This window comes from Myripristis murdjan, chromosome 6 (genome assembly GCF_902150065.1).
Source record: "Myripristis murdjan chromosome 6, fMyrMur1.1, whole genome shotgun sequence".
NCBI classification, from domain to species: domain Eukaryota; kingdom Metazoa; phylum Chordata; class Actinopteri; order Holocentriformes; family Holocentridae; genus Myripristis; species Myripristis murdjan.
Window position 1 is genome coordinate 13,652,588 of NC_043985.1, and position 19,748 is coordinate 13,672,335.

At 42.1% G+C, this 19,748-nt stretch overlaps 1 protein-coding gene across 2 annotated transcripts in view; it reads left to right on the forward strand.

Annotated features, from left to right (window-relative positions):
• The window catches only part of cntn1a (contactin 1a), a 69,966-nt gene that overhangs the window by 47,460 nt on the left and 2,758 nt on the right, over window positions 1-19,748 (forward strand). For both annotated transcript variants that reach the window (XM_030053938.1, XM_030053939.1), the window contains exons 7-23: window positions 646-852; window positions 2,787-2,886; window positions 3,424-3,605; window positions 4,029-4,153; window positions 4,712-4,829; window positions 5,151-5,298; window positions 6,552-6,679; window positions 7,398-7,570; window positions 8,809-8,932; window positions 12,788-12,949; window positions 13,281-13,430; window positions 14,044-14,114; window positions 15,021-15,255; window positions 16,372-16,475; window positions 17,473-17,662; window positions 17,759-17,871; window positions 18,049-18,205. In XM_030053938.1, coding sequence (XP_029909798.1) covers window positions 646-852; window positions 2,787-2,886; window positions 3,424-3,605; window positions 4,029-4,153; window positions 4,712-4,829; window positions 5,151-5,298; window positions 6,552-6,679; window positions 7,398-7,570; window positions 8,809-8,932; window positions 12,788-12,949; window positions 13,281-13,430; window positions 14,044-14,114; window positions 15,021-15,255; window positions 16,372-16,475; window positions 17,473-17,662; window positions 17,759-17,871; window positions 18,049-18,205 — 2,487 coding nt within the window. The remainder of the gene's footprint in view (window positions 1-645; window positions 853-2,786; window positions 2,887-3,423; window positions 3,606-4,028; window positions 4,154-4,711; window positions 4,830-5,150; window positions 5,299-6,551; window positions 6,680-7,397; window positions 7,571-8,808; window positions 8,933-12,787; window positions 12,950-13,280; window positions 13,431-14,043; window positions 14,115-15,020; window positions 15,256-16,371; window positions 16,476-17,472; window positions 17,663-17,758; window positions 17,872-18,048; window positions 18,206-19,748) is intronic.

Consider the following 19,748-nt stretch of genomic DNA (forward strand, 5'->3'; position numbering starts at 1 on the left):
TTATTTTGACAGTTCCACTCTATCCTAAATGTAGAAGAGAAGGAACGTGTTTTAGGCAATCTCATATTTTAATTCCAGCTAATTTGTCATCAAAGCAGTTACTGCGTCTAATCCCCCCTTGCAGTGCTTCCTTCCATAATATGTGTATGTGCGTGTTCCTGTGGGTAAGAGTCACCATGATTCTGTGTGTTTATGTGGCCTCATTTCACTCTATTTTTTGCTGTTCTTTTTTATAAGCGTTGGTTGTGATTAAACAAATCTCTTTTATTAAACCAGAGTGCCAGAGAACTGTACAGCACATTTTCATATTCATGCTTATGCAAAACACAACAGTCTGAAACCATGGTTACCTCTCTCCGCTAGAATTACCTCAGTAAACCAATCTGTTTACCATATCCGTGTTGTATTTCTCTCAGCCAATCGACATGGATTATTAGATTTCATTTGAAAGGTCAATGGATAGTTGAATAATGAATCACTCCCAGCACCATTCAAAGCATTGTGCTATTTTTACCTTGCATGTCTGCAAATTATTCAGCCCGAGCCAGCTTCATCGCCAGTCCCCTCAGCTCTTTCCCAAGCTGTTGCTATGTGTCCCGAGTCTTGATTGACAGGTTGAATGTTGTCATGTGTCTTCCTGTGCAGCCGAGCTGTCATTTCGATGGATGCTGAACGAGTTCCCCATCTTCATCCAATTGGACAAGAGGCGCTTCGTCTCCCAGACAACAGGCAACCTTTATATCTCCAAGGTGGACGCTTCGGACAGTGGCAACTACTCCTGCTTTGTTTCCAGCCCCTCCATCTCCAAGAGCGTCTTCTCCAAGTTCATCCCCCTCGTGCCTCTGGCTGAACGTTAGTGCCTCCCTTCCTGCTTCCTAATTTCTGCACAATCTCTAATATCTGATCTTACCATATATATTACGTTTTTCACTGAAGCAGTGTTTGAGTATGCTATATAAGCAGTCCTTTCTTTTCACTTTAATTTGAAAGTCAGTAATCTTTAAACGTCCTTCCTAATAATAGGTACTGATCCCAGTAGGACACTTATTGCAGTTGACAGCAGCTTATATCTCACAAAACACTGAGATTAATGGTTTATACTGCAATATGTTATGATTTATTACTGTGTTTGGATTGTCTGTGGATGCAGTAATCTTAATTATGTGCCTTATTACAGCAAAAAAAAAGTTACTTGTCACTAACAATGTATTTTGATCGAACTGCAGATTCTGATCATTTTTAATGAAGCTTTTCGATTTCATTTCATGTCATTTCATTTCATTAGCCTTAAAATATGAGGAAAAAATATTGACATTTCAAAGTCAGTCCATTACTTTAGGTCACATTTAGGTCACTTTTAGGTATTTATCTGATGCTCTTATCAAACAGATGAGTTCAACATTAGGATTAAATCAAAACAATTCAACAGAAAATATTCCAGTGTCCCTAGAACATATTGGTGCAATTTATAAGTGTTTGTTTGAACAGAAGGACCAGTATCCAGGTATGGTGCTACTTTATGCAGGATAAGGTGCAGCGACATTAAGCCTTTCCTGAGGGAATGAATTCTCAGTCTGAAGACAAGGAGTGACTCTGCATTATTACAGTGATATACTGCATTGATTTTTTTTTTTATCTGCTTCCTCTGCTGGAGACCGATGTTTGATCATAAGGGCGCTCATATTTAATAAGATAAGGTCATGCCACTGTTGTTGACTCTTTAAATTTGATATATGGGATCAAATAAGCTCAAGGCTGGAGAAATCTTCCTCACGTGGTAGAAGGCCACCCAAAAACTGGCTTCAACACAGAGCCAACTTGCTGCGAAGAGTAACCAGGAAAAGCAAGAGTCCCCGGAGGTGGAGACCACAAGCTAAAGTACTGACCTTTTGTTTATTACTGGTTTGTGTGTTTACTGGGTCTAAGGAAAGAGTGAAAAAAAAAAAATCAAACTCGGCAGCTGTGTCTGCGTTTTCCTTGGGGACTTTCCCAGAGTCCCATCAATTATTCCATTGTTTGATGTGGACTTTGAATTGGCCTCTGAGCTTGGCTAGCTTCACCTGTGGCAGACACATCCTGAGTGGTGGTCAGGACACAAACTAGAATGTTCTGTTCCGTTGAAGAGGTCAGGCTGGAGCGTAGCTGAGGGCTAGTTTGCGCTCTCTCATGCATACGTGTATTATGACTACTGCCTACGTTATCAAGCTAGAGAGGCGCCCTCTGGGTGTGATGTGGCCCATGTTTAACTCTGTGGTATTTGCATTTGTGTGCGTGTGGATGAGGAGATGATCATGCCATGGCATTTTTTTCTGTTCATTTCTTCTTGTTAAATGCTATACATCTAATCTCAATGCACTGTATGTACATTAGCCACATTTATTTTGAAGGCTAACCCTTTACCTCAGCCAAGCACTCCATGCCTCTAGCTAAGCACTGCATCATATACACTGAATTACACTGTGCTGCTCACCTAAAAAGTATAGCCATTGGGCAGTGTGTGTGTGTGTGTACATGTCCATACTGCATGTGATGCACTCATACACATCTGCACACATACCGTTATGCATGTAAGTCCAGGTGGCACACCTGCAATAAGCAGCGTTTGCAAATAATTGTCCTTTGGTTTAGCTTGGCCCACTTGAACAATCACATCCAATGATATAAAAAACAAACCTAAAGCAGAAAAAAAAATCAGTGCAAATATATAAAATTGAAGGAATAAGATTTGGAAGTGTTTTGAAGAGGTGAGCTGCTTTACAACTTAAGTGTGTTCTTTTGCCCTCCAGGTCCCATCAAGAAATACCCTGCTGACCTCAAAGTCACGTTCCCAGACACCACTGCCCTGGTGGGGCAGAATATCACACTAGAGTGCTTCGCTTTGGGGAAGTAAGTGCAGGCATGGACACAGCATAGCGAATATCACTGTTACAGTAGTGATGTTTTAAATATGCATTGTTGGATGAAACTGGTATTATCATTTACATTGTGCAGTGCTCATCAAGGAGGATGGGGAGGTATGGCTTTGGGGGCACAAATAGTCATTTATAGTATACAATGGCCATCAAAGTGGGCTCGATTTCAGCCCGGGCCCTTTGCTGTGTGTCATCCCCTCACGCTCCACTGCCTTTCCTCTCTCCTCTCTACTACTGTCACTATCAAAGTAAAGCAAAATGCAAAATACAAAAAAAAAAAAAAAAATTAAAAAAAAAAAATTGGTATCAGCTTCAACAGCCTTCAAAATGTAGTGGTTCATTCATAATACATAGTAAAATACACACAAGGTAGCAGCAGCTTAGACATTAGAGCCCTCTCAATATACTTTCTATTCACAAAGGTAAATCATTTATAGGGCATGTTTCTGAATGCTGATGATACAGTGCAGTGATGCATATGTGTTACATGTTGAAATGTGCTCCTTGCCAGTCCCATCCCTGTGATCCGCTGGAGGAAGCTTGACGGGCAGCTGCCATCCACTCATGAGCTGGGCATGTCGGGGGCTCATCTGCACCTCAATAATGTACAGTTTGAAGATGCGGGTACCTATCAGTGTGAGGCTATGAACTCCAAAGGAAAGGACTACCACTCTGCACGAGTCTCCGTAGAAGGTAAGAAGAATCTTGTCTGTCTTTACTGTGGATTGCGTCAGTGCTTTGTTCATCCTTCTCCTCTAAAAATATATTGTATGGGACACATGCGCTTGTTAAGTTCTGCAGAATCTGTCTATAACAAATTCTACTTCTCAGCTAGCTGCACCGCATAGGATAGTTCAGTAAAGGGTTGCTATCGTTCTCACCAATCATGCTGATGTCTGACAGCTTCACCAGCCAAATACAGATGTGATTTCTCAGTTGGCCTCATCAGTGCCTAGTCCATTTTCTGAGTTTTTTTTCCTTCTTTAGATCTAACACCTACTGTAATTGAATGCCTCTAGTATTTTCCGAGATCATATATTATTCAGCAGCTTTGTAGCTTTTTCACTTTATGTGTTTCTAACAAACACTGAAACTCTGATCTTCCTCGATTTGCAGCCTATCCTGAGTGGGTGGACCATATCAACAGCACAGAGAAAGCTATCGATAGTGACTACACCATGTCCTGCGTGGCCAGTGGCAAACCCAAACCATACGTTCGCTGGCTGAAAAACGGCACCGTGGTAATGTTCAAACTTATAAATCTGTATTGTCCCATAACAGAGCCATTTGGCGGCAGCTGTAAAATAGCAATAGCTGTGAAGTACACACAGGCCCTTGTGCAGCTCCATGATGTCCCCTGGATCCCGCCATGCCTGCTTGCTGTGCCAGCCAGGGCAGTTAGAGTGGCACAGCAGTGACAGGCGGCTGGCGCTGTGGGCACACATAGGGCACGGCGTCAGAAGAAAGTACCTCTTGTTATTGAGCGGGTGCCAGTGTGGGTTGTGTAACCCTTCATAGAAACAACTGTCACCAAGCTCGAGGTGAAAGAGACCCAGGGGAGTAGCAGGTTCTGGCAGTGGCTGGATGTACCTGTGCTGCTCGATACATCATTATGCATTAATGAAGTCCTCTCCGAGTCAAATTAAGTAATTGTCGTCTGTGTTTCTGTGGTTGTGAACTATCAGTGGTTTCATTTTCATTCTCTGCTTAGTAATGCAATTTGAATCCCATCAACAGAGCGAGATAGTGAAGTGTAGGATAATTATACTTCGGCAATACACTCCTGCTGTTTTCTGCAGTATGACAAGAAAGAGATGAAGTTTACTGGCTTAACGTTTGAAGACTCAGGGATGTACCAGTGCATAGCAGAAAATCACCATGGAGTCATCTATGCCAATGCAGAGCTGCGCGTGATTGGTGAGTCAAACATACGGCTGCTGCGTCAAATTGTGCAAAGGTCATTTTTCAAGCTAAGTGCAGCTCATTAGAATATACAGTGTGCACTGTCAGATTTGCATAAGAAAAATAAAACTTTTTCTGGATTACATAAAAAAGGCAAATGAATAATATGTTGCCATACAGCTGGCTCCGGCCACTCAGTCAGTGTAGCATGCTCATGCTATACTGTGTGCAAACACAACATTTTTATGAATGTAAAATGTGTCATAAATGTATGCATGCATGTAATGCATATTCTAGTATGTTTTGTGATGAATAATCTATGCTGTCCCTCCTCAGCTTGTGCTCCTACATTTGAACACAACCCAGTGAAGAGGGTTTTGGGAGCTAAAAACAGCCGGGTAGTGATCAAGTGTCAACCCAAAGCAGCCCCAAAGCCTAGCTTCTCCTGGAGCAAGGGCACAGAGCTGCTCTCCAACTCTACCAGGTGAGAAGTCCCTTACTATCATCAAGCACTTACGTTTGACCCCCATTCTGTAAATATTGTATGGATATTTATTTATTCATTCAGAAAAGCTGGTTTGTCATGGCTGACCTTTCTTTTTCATTTGCAGTCAGGTTTAAATTCAAATATCTACCAACCTTTCTTTTCTGTGAGACACAACTGGGTCACAAGTGATTGGGAATCCCTGCCAGCACGGAGTCTGGCCTCCCTCTAAAGCTACTCTAGATCTCCTCAATCTACTATATATGCAAGGTTGTTTGCACTGCTTTTTGTTTGTCCGTGGTTACTGTGCAGTGTCTGCTCTCTGTCTATGGCTGACATTAAGAACAGTGTAAAGCCCATCAGCCTGGACAGACAGGATGTGTAAACCCACAGCCCTTTAGTCCTCATTGACAAGACAAGTCTAATCAGCCACCACCACACACACACAGACACACACACACATGCAAGCTCACACAGAAGAGGAGCAGCAGCCCAATTACCATGCAGCATATGCCTTCTAAAGCTCACTACGGTGGCTGTCTGCCTGACTAGAGAGAGTGTATGGAGTGGTGATGGAGTAACTGGTGTGATGCTATTTGCCATGCATCAAATATGAAATATGCAGAGGAAAATGAATCAGATATCGTTGGCTTTGCCTCCAGCTCAATTTGACGTTACATTGTACTGAGAACTTTCAAGTTACCACAATTTTTTAGCAATCCCATATGCCCATTATGGAATCGAGCATCCACTACTATCCATGCAAGAGCCTGGATGGGACATTTGACCATCATATTTTGTATCAGGTAGCTTATACCAGGGGTTCTCAAACTTCTTCATGGTCTGGAACCTTGGTTGAATATCCAAAAGCCCATTCTGAAGTTATTTCACCGTAGGGACCCTGATATGAAAATATGTTTTGTGTTAAGTATTAGATTGTTTAGGTGTTGGATATGAACACTGGCATAATTTATGTGTGTGTGTGTGTGTGTGTGTGTGTGTGTGTGTGTGTGTGCATGGAGGGAACACTTAACATAATGCTAAAATTATAACTTTTTTGTATCATAGCAATTTCTAGTGAGTTAGTAATAGTGAAATTGCACTATTCCTCATTTTATTGATGACCTTCTGGGAGCTTGTTAGCAAGTTCCACTGACAGACTCCTGGAGGGTCCCTCTTTGAAAATCACTGGTTTAAACCATATAGTTGCTCTCTCAGTATCTAATGAACCATTGCTGGTTTCTCCTTCTCAGGATGTTCATCTGGGAGGACGGGAGCCTGGAGATCCTCAATGTGACGCTGGCAGATGAAGGGAGGTATACTTGCTTTGCCAAGAACGACCGGGGCAAAGCCAACAGCACCGGGTCGCTCTCCATCACAGGCAAGATCCCACTCCTACTTTAACTGTTGCTTGTAACACTAATGTTGCTAATGTTTCTGCTACTGTTAATGTTACTTTGACTGTTATTGGCCTTTGCTGGCAGGCATTCTTATTGCCATCCATCCCATCATGACCTCCCGACCTCCAGCTGTCCACTACGGCTGAGTTATGGTCGCCTGAGCAGTGCAAAAGTCTGCAGAGGTCACTGGTGGATAATCAGTCACTTCCCAGGCCAAGGCGAAAACAGTTTACTTTAGATCAGATGTGATGTGACAAGGTCTTGGACCTCAAACTGTTCAGTGAGGAGAGTGACTTGACTGATGCTTGTTTTGACATCACCTGATTGACTAGCCAATAATTACACTGATAAGACTTTCATGTTTGTTGACATGTAGAGACAGCTGCCAAGCATTTTTCATTTTTTGTACAGCTGCTCTGTGGTTTTGCTGGATGTACAGCTCTTTTCTGCCCTCTTCTGGACATTTGTGCATATTGAGCTTTCCCAACCATTAAAAGTATAGTACGGAGTTCTGTTTGCTCAAAATTCCCATTCAGCTATAAGTCATTTGTCTATGTATTTTTTCTACAAATGATTAGTAAGCCAGCATTACTCCCAGGCTGGAAATTTGACAGGCTACTGCTTTCAGTTGTATTTGTCATCATCAAAGTGCAACACATCAAAACTGGGTTTACCTTGTACTTCTGTCTTTTTCCCCAGAGGCCACAAAGATCACCTTGGCCCCATCCAATGCTGACGTGACAGTGGGAGAGAGTGCCCGAATGCAGTGTGCCGCATCACATGACTCCTCCCTGGACATCACCTTTATCTGGTCCCTGGACGGTCATGTCATTGACTTGCACAAGGACAGACAGCATTACGAGCGAACCCCGGTAAGATGTCATGTTGGTCAGCGAACAACTGGAATTGAGTTTTGCCTCATCGTTCACTTTGACCTGACCACAAAATCTCGGGGCTCATGGATCTAGCTTGAGCTTGGAGTTCAGCCAGGTCAAATCATATAATTAGGAAAATTTGAGATCAAGTTAATGCCCGTAGTATTTTCATTGGAATACCTGAAACAGAAAAATATAGCCTGTTTTAAATTAATGTGACTCCAACAGCTATTTAGCATGCCTTCCCAAAAGTAGCCTAGACTAATGGTGCTGGTGCACTGTATATCAGTTTAATAGCAATTTCCGCTCACATCCATTATCCGTGACATGACCCTCTCCCTCCTAGTGCAGCTCCAGCCATAAGCAGTGGTTAGCATTTCTCATTTGTCACTCCACCCACTGGCCAAACACCATATCATGATTATGATTGATGATACCCTGTGTCTGTACACAAGAGTTATTTCCTCCCTTGTAGAATGGGTATGTTCCAGCTAATACTGTTTATGTGGTATCAGCAAAGCCAGTTTGACTCATAAACAGTAAGTTACATGCAGTCATGCACCATGGGAAGATATCATAGGTTTTGAAGATGGTTTTACCTCAGGTTGGCTGTATGCAGTGGGAGTGCTCTCTCCTTTAATGAACACAGCATTAAGTTTGACATCTCTTAATGAGACAAGAGTTGATAGCCCTGCTGCTTTAAGCTCATCCCAGTTCAACTAATTGGATACTCGGGGTTGATAATTTAATGGTCTTAGTCCCTGTGGCCTTGGTGGGCAGAAGTACAGCAGCTTGTGAGTTCTAAGCTAACAGTTTGGACTGCAACTTTCTTTTTCATTATTCAAGTTGGTCACACTTTATTTTGACAGTAAAATTATAGTGTTCAAGGGAGCATCAACTTTGTATCAGTTGGGTTTCCCAACTCAGTCATTGCAGATACTAAACTTCATATCAGCCTGTCCAATGTAAATACTCTACTTAGTATTAATAGACTATCAACTGACTTTTAACTTAGTATCAGCTGTGTGTTAGGGTTAGGGTTAGTTTGATACAAAGTTGATTCTAAGTTGAATGTTAATACTGGACAGTTCAAATCAAGTATTAAGTTCATACAGGTTCATATAGGTTTTATGACAACAGCATTTTGACACATACAGAGTGTGTAATCTTTGACTTCAAAATATCACGAATGGTGTTGCCTGCTGTTGCATGTGTGTTTTATTTGTTTTGTCTAGAATGGAAGCTCAAATGGCGAGCTGCTGATTAAGAACACCCAGCTGAAGCATGCTGGACGCTACTCCTGCACCGCCCAAACCCCATTGGACAACGTCACTGCCTCTGCCCAACTGGTCGTCAGGGGTGAGTCATACTGTAACACACAAACTAAATACACATTGATGCATGCATAACCAAATGCATGCACACATGCATACATACCTACACATATGTCACACAAAGATAGTATGAGAGAAATTTAAGTAGAGGAAGAATTCCAAAACTCCAAAACCTAGTGCAAACAAAAATCAGATCCTACATTTCTAAGTTCTGTAAGGCCCTGTTAAACTAAATTCTCAACAAAAACACTTTAGAGGAGTGCCGTAGTGTTGGACATTTTCTTTTTTGCTCATTAAAATATTCTTCCCCTACTTGTATTGTCAGTGTGTGAGCGTACTTCCTTAACATAGCACATGTGTATGTTCTCCAGTGTGTATGCATGTGTGTGTTAGAGAAGTAAATCTCTCCAGAGTTGCCAGACCGTAGCCTTTTTTCGCTGGCTAATCTGTCAACCCCAAGGCTCCACGGAAGAGAAAGTGTGAGAGAAAGGGCTGGAAAAAGCTATGGAAGGAAATGCCTTGGGTCCTCAAGCTATGCCGACTGCAGGAAACACATGTGCACGCACACACAGACACACACACACACACACACACAGAGAAAGCACATGTCAGGGAGCTTCACACTGCAGTCTTAACACAAAACACTAGCTATCTGCTGCTAGGCTCCCATAAAGGTCAGCCTAACTCCTCAGACACTGCTCAAAGATGAAGGATTCAAATGCTCATGAACTGCCTGCAGACTTACTAGAAATCGGGAAAGTAACACAGAGGCAGACTGAAACATACTCGACTGCATTGCTAGAGTTGTTGTTGTTCTCATTACAGATTAGGTCAAATTTATCCAGCAAAGTCTCGGTGCCCTGCTAACAAGAGTAACTTGAAAAACAAATTGTTTGGCCCAGAAAACTTTTGCAGGGAAGTTTGTTGTTGGCTCCACTACTGAGTTGCATGGGAAGTTTCTTAATAACAAGATGATGCTGATGTTTCATTGACAGATGTGCTAATAGAAAATATGAAATGAAATGGGAATGAAATGAAGTGATGCTTTGGTGCTATTCATGAAAATTGAATATTTGGTGTCACCGCAGTTTTAAAGTCAGCACCATCACATTCAGTCATGGTCTATGTGTTTTGAATCAAGCAGAATGAAAAGAGTCAAAGCTCACTCCTGTCTTCACTATGAGTGAATCGAGTGACGCTTTTGCCTAGAATAACGAGAGCTGTTGCTGTCACTGTAACTATTACTTTCAGCCTGTATATTGCCAATGTGTTGGCTCACTGATGACTAAAAAAAGTCTTGTGTAATACCATGGATTTTTATCTTTCACCACAATCATTTGATGTGGATCACTGCTGATTGCAGTGCTTGTCTCACCAACCACATCTACAGATATCAACAAGCACAAACTGAACACTGTGCTTCCGCTGTGTGCTGCCTGTCATATACTGTACCTCCTGGATGATTCAACACACTTCACTGTTTTTACCCTCCACTTCCTGATGAGTGAGAGCTTGCCTTTCACCCTCCCATCACGGCCTTGAAACAGACCTAGTGTTGGTGGACAAAGGGTCTCTTCAGATAGGCCCCAAGAACTCCAAAAGTGATCCGGTTGCCGGTGATCCCTGTTGTGCCCTGGGTGTGCTGCTGCTGCTGCTTTCAGAGCAGGTGTTGACAGAAGGCCAGGTGAATGCACTGCGGCTGACTGTGACGTTTCCCAGAGTGGAACCAAAACACAGGCCCTAGGCTGCTCCTAATGGAGTGCCAAATGCCAGCAGTCAGGAGCGCAGAGAGAGAGATGAAAGACAGCCATTTATCACGGAAGATGAGGAAGCAGATCTGCTGCACAAGATTGTCCAAACTAAAAACACGACTCTGCACCTGTAGCTTGTTATTAGTAGGGATTTGAGATACGCAGAAGAGTTGTTTTCATATGCTGGGTGTTACTGTTGTTGTAGTGTTATGTTACAGGCCAGCCCAGCACAGTATTGAAATGTTACTGTGATGACTTCAGTGTCTGTCAACTGGGAAAATATTCACAGTTTATTGGCTTTGGTGCTCGGGCTTCGTCATATCCCATTCAAAAACAAAACAAAACAAAACAAAACAAAAAAAAAAAACCCTGCCCTAGCAGTGAGGCTTATCACTCCAAACACAGGCTATGCCAAGCATTAGGACAGAAAAGCATCTATTTTTTATCCATATCACACAGTAGTGTCCACATAGACCCGCACAACATCTGCACAATACTTCATCCCTTACATGGAACTGCAAAAGAATCCTTAGATGTTTCACTGCTACAACTCTGCTCTCACTTCTGACTCTTCACAAAGAAGAAGGGAAGCTTAAGGGTCGTCCGGCTCTGACGGTCTAATCGCCTTAGTTCTCTAGGCTCATGTTCTGTGACAGACATGAAAAAAGTAAATCCTGGCTGATTTCTGGGGCTGTGGGTTGGAAGGCTAACCCTGACTCAGTCTGGGTTTTCTATTAGGCCATCTTTATTCTCCAAAGGAAGAATCAAGAGGAGCAGGACAACCAAGAGAAACACTGGAGTCAAATGATTTCGCCTCAGGCTCAGTTAATATATGTCAGTGGGTTTAAGCTCTAAGCCTAAATCCATCAGACTTTACAGATGTCTTTTAAAGAGGCGACTAAAAAGTGGAAATGTGTGGGCTTTGATGTGCTGTGTGTGTGATATGCATCAAACAGCTGTTCTTTTTGGAGAGTGGTGTTGAAGTATAAACTTGTTTAAAGAAAGAGGACTCCTGCCAAAAGACTCTCCCCATGAACTTGAAAGAAAATAAAGCACATTTGCTAATACTTTTACAGTTATTTTATGGTCTATTTTGGTCCATTAACAATATTAGCTATGGGCTAATTATGACATGTTATGTTTTGTGATTCCAAAGCTCTTAGGAGAACTATTGCACTTGAAGTCAGTCCCTCAGTACGATTAGCAACGGGTTCCAGTGTAGGTTCCAGTCAGTTTGGCGTAGAGTCAGTGAGTGTCATGACATTCAGAAACATTTTTCTGTCAGAGCTATAGGCAGAACAGCCTCATGTTCAAAGCTACAATAATTGATATTACAAACACAAGGACTATTTCAGTGTAACTGACAAAAATGTGAAATAAGCACATAATTTATCAGCGACTTGGGCTGTCTATGAGAGCCATGTCGGTTCAGCTAGTAAATTAAATGCTTATTCTACACATTTGTCAGAACAGTCATCACTAATCTTCCCTTAGCGGTTTTAATTACCACAGCTTTATGGTCTAGGTAAGCTACTGTGATGACAGTAGTGTGAGATCCAGACAAATCTAGTAAAACTTTACTTTGTTCATCAGCTTCTCCCATTTGGCACATGCATACACGTATATGGTAATACTGTAATTTTAGTCCGCCAGTCTCCCTATTTTTGGACTGTTAAGGTTGGCAAGTATGCAAAAGATTGCTTCCTGGTATTTGCACATTGGCACTTTGTGGAAATTTTGATACAGTTTGGTTTAATGAATTCATAAAAAGACAATTTTTCCTCTTTCTTGACTTTTTTTTTTTTTTTTTAATCCAAAGTAGTATGTGGATTCCTTGTCTTTCCCCAGTTGCTGTTTCTGGAAATATTCTACACTGACAGCTTCATTCTACTGTACAATTTTTGGCACTTAAACAACACACTTATCCATAGCTGCTTACAAAGGAAGACCAAGTAGGATACATCGACAACACAAATTGGTGATACAGTGCCTTGTGACCTTAAGATGAAAGGACAGTCTCACCAAGTTCCACTCTTGCTTTCATTTTTACAGCTTTTAATTCATCTACACCTCTGTTGCATCCAGTGACCTGATTAGCTCCTCTTTATTTCCTTTCCTCCTCTCCCCAGGTCCCCCCGGCCCCCCAGGTGGGCTGCGAGTGACGGATATCACTGACAAGAGTGTAAGGTTGCAGTGGAGCTGTGGTGCAGACAACCACAGCCCCATCTCCAAATATACCATCCAGTACAGGGACTCCTTCTCCAAAGATGTTTGGAAGGACGCCACCACATGTGAGTACTCCAGCCCACTGCCTGGTCAAATAAACAGCGCTAACTTAATGCTGAGCTGGCACGGGTGCTATAATAATTTGAGTCATCCCACATACAGATAGGCCTGCATGGTGACTGATGTCTCTTAAAGATGAGTAAAATGTAATTTAGTTAAGCCACAGTCACTCAAAATATAGCAGTGCATTCCAAAAATGGATATTCATTGTTGTTTTATGGATATTTTTGTTGAACTGTGGGACCGTATGACTTGTACTGTTTAATGTTTTAACATACCGTGCTATTGCCCTGAAATGTTGACACTGGAAAATAACAACTGTGCGTTTCTCTCTAGCTCCTGAGGTCATAGAAGGGAATGTGGAGACAGCCACAGTGGTGGATTTGTTCCCCTGGACCGAGTACGAGTTCAGAGTGATTGCCACCAACACTCTGGGCACAGGGGACCCCAGCACCCCATCAGCTGAAGTCCTCACCCTGGAAGCAGGTAAGATCAGAGCCAGGCTTCGGGCTGACATATGGATCACTACATTAGATTAATGGAGCTTTCAGAAGGAGTAAGTCACTTGTAAGGAAATGAGATGCAGTGCTATGGTTCAGCTTTCCACTCTAATATTTATTCATCATCATTCGATTATAGGCCTGTTTACTTATGTGAAGTATCACTGTTGAAATGAGTCAGCAGAAATTCCATAGTGCTCCACTTCCTACGGCAGAAGCATGCTGCCAGACGCACCACATAAACCTCTACAAATGAGCACTTTGATGAAACTGTATACTGAAATTCAATTATAAAATGGAAATCACAGGCCTACAGTAACCTCTCTTAAAATAATAATCTTAGCCAGTTGAGAGTGAACAACCAGACTTGAGGCGAAAGAAGAGAACTCTTGCCTCTACGTCTCTCTCAGTGGCAAGGCTCCCACATGAACATTAAGGTGTTGCGTTTGGCACAGCCCAGGACACTGATATTGTATTTGTGGAGGAAAGATGTTTCAGTAGTACTGCCAGGGATAGGTTACGGCCTGTGTGGGTTGGCGTTGTTCATGTGGACTCTCAACATGTGGGCTCAGAGTTTTGCTGTTACCGTCTCATTGTAGTTCCTGTGGTGGCGCCCTCGGACATCAGCGGGGGTGGAGGGACAAGCAGGGAGCTGACCATCACTTGGACGGTAGGTCTAGCCACATTCCACCTCTCTTGCTCTGACGGGGGGGGAAATGCCATGAACTCAGCAAACCAGAAGCTTCTCATTCAGTATAAAGGTACACTGAAAGGAGACATGCTGCTTTTCCACATAAGTTTGATACCTCAAAGCCAAGATAAAATTAAGGGCATTTGAATATGTTTGTATTTTACAATGATGAGACCTCATTCCCTTTGCAAGACAACAGTATAGCACAACAACAGCTTTCAATAATGGTGAGGCACTTTCTTATAGAAATTGAACATCCAGAAGAACAGAAAAATAAATTTTAGCCAGTGAAGTGCTTCCTTAACTGGAGGTAATCTCATGCTTTATACTCCACCAGACAATCACTGTCATCAAAAATCAATGACTGAACAGAATCGTTACCCTCCATCTTCCCGCTGTATCCTCTGATAGATTAGCAATCATGGGCAAATTGCCTTTTGCTTGGCGGAGGCATGGCAATTCAATTCCTGAGCAGCTGGTGGATGAGGCAATGTGTTTAGAGGTTAGCGGTGCTTAATGCATGCATGTCTCAACGGACATATGGTGTGATTATGAAGCCGCAGTGCTAACACGGGAAATGAGGCATGAGGTGAGATAGATTTCCAAGCCAGTGAAGTGCCACAACTTTTTGAATAACACTCACAGAACAGAGAGCATACACACGAATCTGATTTGTGGGACTGACCCTTTCCTTTGCAGGGTTCATGTGGGGTTTTTAGTTGTTGATCTACAGTTCACTTCATCAGCATAAATAGGTTAGCATGCGGATGATCCTAGCACTGCCAGGATTAGAAATTAAATTCTCACTTATGCCTGAAATGCATACTAAGAGGTACTTTGGATTAAGACACCATGTAATTGTTTGATGTTTTCTGGTGTCGTTAGCCTGTACAGCCGCAATACTACTCTGGGCCTAACTTTGGTTACATTGTGGCCTTCAAACCCCATGACGGCTCAGAGTGGTGGAGGGTGACGGTCGCTGACCCCGAGGCCAGGCGCTACGTCCACAAGAACGCCTCCATTTCTCCCTCGACAGAGTTTGAAGTCAAGGTCAAGGCCTTCAACAGTAAAGGAGAGGGACCCTTCAGTCACACGGCGATCATTTACTCTGCACAAGATGGTAAGCACTGATCCCAGAAGACATTTGCAGTCTCTCAGAGTTGAAGCATAGCAGGGAAGAGTGCCAAACTGATCTCATAGCGCTGTCTCAGATCAACATCATCTTGTTTGCCAAGCATCACAGAGAATGAGGGATTCTTCAATATGCCAACACTCTGCTATTTCAATCTGTCAGTGTCACCTACTTACTACCAAAGTTTTCTATGGACTAGGATCCATTTAATAGGAGTTCTCATGTATAGATTTGAGGAATTTTAATACCCCTTGAATGTGAACCTGCCCTCCCCTTTCTCTCTTTCCCGCTCCCTCCTTTGCTTGCCTTCAGCGGTGGGATTATCATGATCTATGTAGCATGAACCAGAAAGCTGATAATTCGCCCAAGGATGCAAAGCATTTAGCCCAGTTATTAACTTCCATTGACAGACCGTTGAGATAACCACTGGCATCATGATGGGTTACAGAGATGCCTTGTTGCTATAGTAACACACCATAGGAACTTGGGATGTTTGTGTGTTTTGCATGTCCACAATTTTAATAGGTAAGTTAGCAAATAACTGTGTTTGCAGCTGTACCTGTGATAAGAATTTGTGTGCCTGCTGGTGTATGTGTGTCTTCGCTCAATGACAGTGTAGGATTGCTTGTTGGTGCTGCTGTTGTAACAGTTTAACATTCAAGGACAATTCTGTGATTGAAAATACAATATCCAGTGTGCTACTGACCTACAACTCAAGTAAAACCATCCGAGTGAGGGATTGTGAACAGAGAGAGATTTCTGTCACTTCTCTTGTTCCTTTAGCGATAGATTCACATTGCCAACGTGATGCTTGGGTGCCACTGAGTGAAAAGTGCATTAATTCAGCGAAACTACACTTCCCATAGGCATGGAGCCATAAATTGTGAAGCACTAGGTAGTTTATGAACAGGGTAACCGAGCCATTAGAGTGTATGCTTTAAAGGGTCAATGTCATATGTATTCACATAGATAAATGATGATGCTTTGCAACACTGAGTAAGTGAATTGAATGTACCTGATGAAAATGACCTCTGAAGGACATGTTCAGTGCTGGTTCTCTTACCATTCCACATTTACCATGCTGTCCTCTGTGTCTCCGTTCAGCTCCATCTGAAGCCCCAACCCGTGTAGAGGGAAAAGCTCTCTCTGCCACTGAGGCCATCGTGTGGTGGCTGCCAATCTCCCACAGCCATGTAGATGGATACCAGGTCTGTCCCTGAGCTGTGTTTCTTTTTTTTCTTGCTTTTTCTTTATTGTACTTGTTACTTACTGTATAAACTCTCAAAAGTGAGTCTTTGTATCTATGAATGAGATAAATGTCAAACCAGGGTCAAATAGCATTTGGAAGCTCTTATGATGATTTGGGTTAACTTAGTGTGGATGGCAGATTGGTGGGGACAATCCCAGTAATATTTTCAAAGTCACTTTAGTAATTTTAAATCTTCATCTTTTAAACCTCTATTTTAAAGGCACTTATATGAAAAGCCTGGCTTTTTATGTAACTTTTTTTAATCTTGAATTTTATTGTTATTTTGTTGTACAATCCAGCAGCCATGAACAGTTATGCTTTATAATTGATGACTTTGTTAATCCACATGCCTTAATGCATTTTGTATCTCACAAAAAGTGCTTTACCAATATTTGGTAGCTGTTGCTCTAACAACACTGAATGTGTTGTATTGGGGGGTGATCCACAAAGCAGTTAGCCAGATAGCTGTGAAAAAGATCATGTTATATCTCATGCTGATGGTTTCTAATAATACAAAATTTCATAAAATATTTCGTAACATTTTTAAAGTTATCTGTCTGACCTGCTAATCCTGCTTTGTGGAAAAAAACCCATATGCAGTAAGCCCCAACAGATGCTCCTAGATTCAGGTTTGTTATTTTTTGTGACAAACAGTCAAGGCAGATGGTCACCTACCCAGAACCAGGTTCTGCTCGAGGTTTTTTCCCTGTGAAGAGGGTTTCTTCCTCGTGGGGGAGATTTTGGTTCATGGGGTGAACCTGTTGGTTCTCTGTCAAGAGCCTTGAGAAGCCCTTTGTTATGATTTGACACTATGCAAATAAAATTGAGTTGAATATTTTTTTTCTGAACTTCCTGATTTTTTTTAAAAAATTTTAAATTTTTTTTTTCATTTTATTTTGGACTCAGCTATTTTAGGTCAATACTAACTGACTCCTTTGTGGGCCTGTGTGTCCTAGGTGAAATACTGGAAGAAGCAGGATGACAGCGAAGGTGGAGCCCACAGGGTGGCAGTGCCTGGTAAGGGGAACCACACCAGGCTGGAGGGCATGAAGCCGGACTCCCACTACCTCATCGAGATCCGGGCCTACAACGCTGCTGGATACGGGCCGCCCAGCCCTCACTTCCAGATCTACACCAAGAAAGCCCGTATGTTAACTCACCAATGTGGACCGCAAAGTCATCTTAATGTAACTTGTCCTCATTGTTGTTTGCTAATTTGTTTGCTTGTTTGTGTTTGACCAGCTCCCAGTCAACCCCCCAGAATAATAGGTAAAAAGTTAAAGGGCCACTTAGTAAATATTGCCTGGGAACATGTTGAGCCCCTGTGGAACGAGTCATCAATAGATGGTTACAAGGTGAATATAGTTTTGTTTCTCTCTCATCTGAAATTTTGCAGTCTTGCTAAACTATTTGCCTACTTGTTACTCATTTTATTTTGACCTTGTTTTTGCTTATATTTTGATAGTTTAAGCATAAATAAAGTTTTGTATATTATATTGCTATTTCTGACGTGTATGTGTGTGTGTGTGTAGGTTCTGCTCAGACAGCAGGGCCATTCCACAGGCATGCTTTATACAACCAGTAGACGGACCATAGACCTTCCTGTGCCCAGAGAGGGGGATTTTGTGGTCGAGGTCCGGGCGACCAGCGAAGGAGGGGATGGTGCTGTGGCACAAATCCACATCACAGGTAACAGCCACAACCCATCATGCACTTTGGTTGCTTAGTCCAGAATATCAGTAGAACCAGAATAATGCCAGTTTCATTTTGACCTGCAAGATCCAGTTTCTCTCTTTTCTTTTGTAGTTTATTGCTGCCATGGTGGTTGTACTTCACAGACAAAAGTTTGCAATTAAACATTGTCTCCAGAAATTTCTTTTACTTTAGTTTCTGTTTATGAAGTTTGAGTTCATGACGTTTAAGTTTCTGTTGTCTAGTCTCACTTGCTTGCTGGGTTCACTCTTCCCTTTCTAGACTTGCCATGGGCAAAGGGTGAGCTTAATGTCATGCCCTGCTTGCCCACTTTTTTCCAATATAATTCTAAAGAAGACCAAATGCAAGATTGAATGACTTGTTCTGATGAGTTTTCCAGTTTATGTTAATATGACTTTGCAGTCGTAATTGAGGGGCTCAGATGTTGTATTACTGCATGATAAGGTTTCCACCAGCCCAAGGCTGTGAATGATTCCTCCAAATTGGTGCAATTCCAAAGCCTCCAACATATTTCAATATAAATTGTCTATGTTTACCAGCACTGCATTCAGAAAGCTTATTCTAAATTATCACATATGTAGCTTATTTTAAGCACTTATTTGTTTGAACATAAAACATCTTGTAATGTCCCTAAGCCTGTTCTTTCAGCCTCTAATACAAATAGAATAAAATCTACAAATAATATAATACTTGAATACATATTGTATAATGTTATTTGTCTTCTTTTTGTCATAATCTATCCTAGTTAATCCACTTTAAAAAGTTCTAAAAAGTCCCATTTGTGGCATCATTTTCATTGAGGGAAAAGTAAGTTTCCCAGCTTTATTTTGAATGTTTGAAAATGTTTTACTGATTAAGTGATGGTAATGGTAATGTTTTGGGGCTAGTCTTCACTGTTCACCGGCAAACTGTAGATGTCATGTTCAGTTTTGAGACCAGTGAAATGTAATTTAGTGATAGAGTAAATTCTATTGAGTAAAATGATACATTGCCTTCATGCAGGTTTAGTCTCACATCAGTGGCACAAAAATAAAGAAAGCGTTCGAGTGACCTGATGACATTTTAAATCCATAGTGCCGAGGTGGCATGCTGTGACTGCTCATTCCTGGCCTATCATTTGCTAGTGGGATTAAAGCAGGTTTAAAGATGGCAGGGGGGTATCATTTGTCACTGTCAGAGGGTTCCCAAGGGCCAGAGCAGAGCTGTCACTTCAGGTTTCATACTTTAGATTGGAGGGCTAAGATGGGGGACTCTACAGTCCATGACTAAAGCCTAGTGATGGCCCACTGACTTTATCCCCCTGCTGGCCGATGGATTGACAGCCTGGCTGTCTAGGTAGAGGGGGTCTTAAGCCTCTGTAATTGATCTTGATGAGTTGAGGAAACCCTTCCTGTGGTTTTCCTTAACCCTTATCTTTCTGTCCCAGACCCACCTGACAGCTTGATTTCACAGACCTGGGAATTTAAGCCATGGGGTATTTTCAAATGCAGGGCAGTGACAAATGAAGGGGCATATAAGG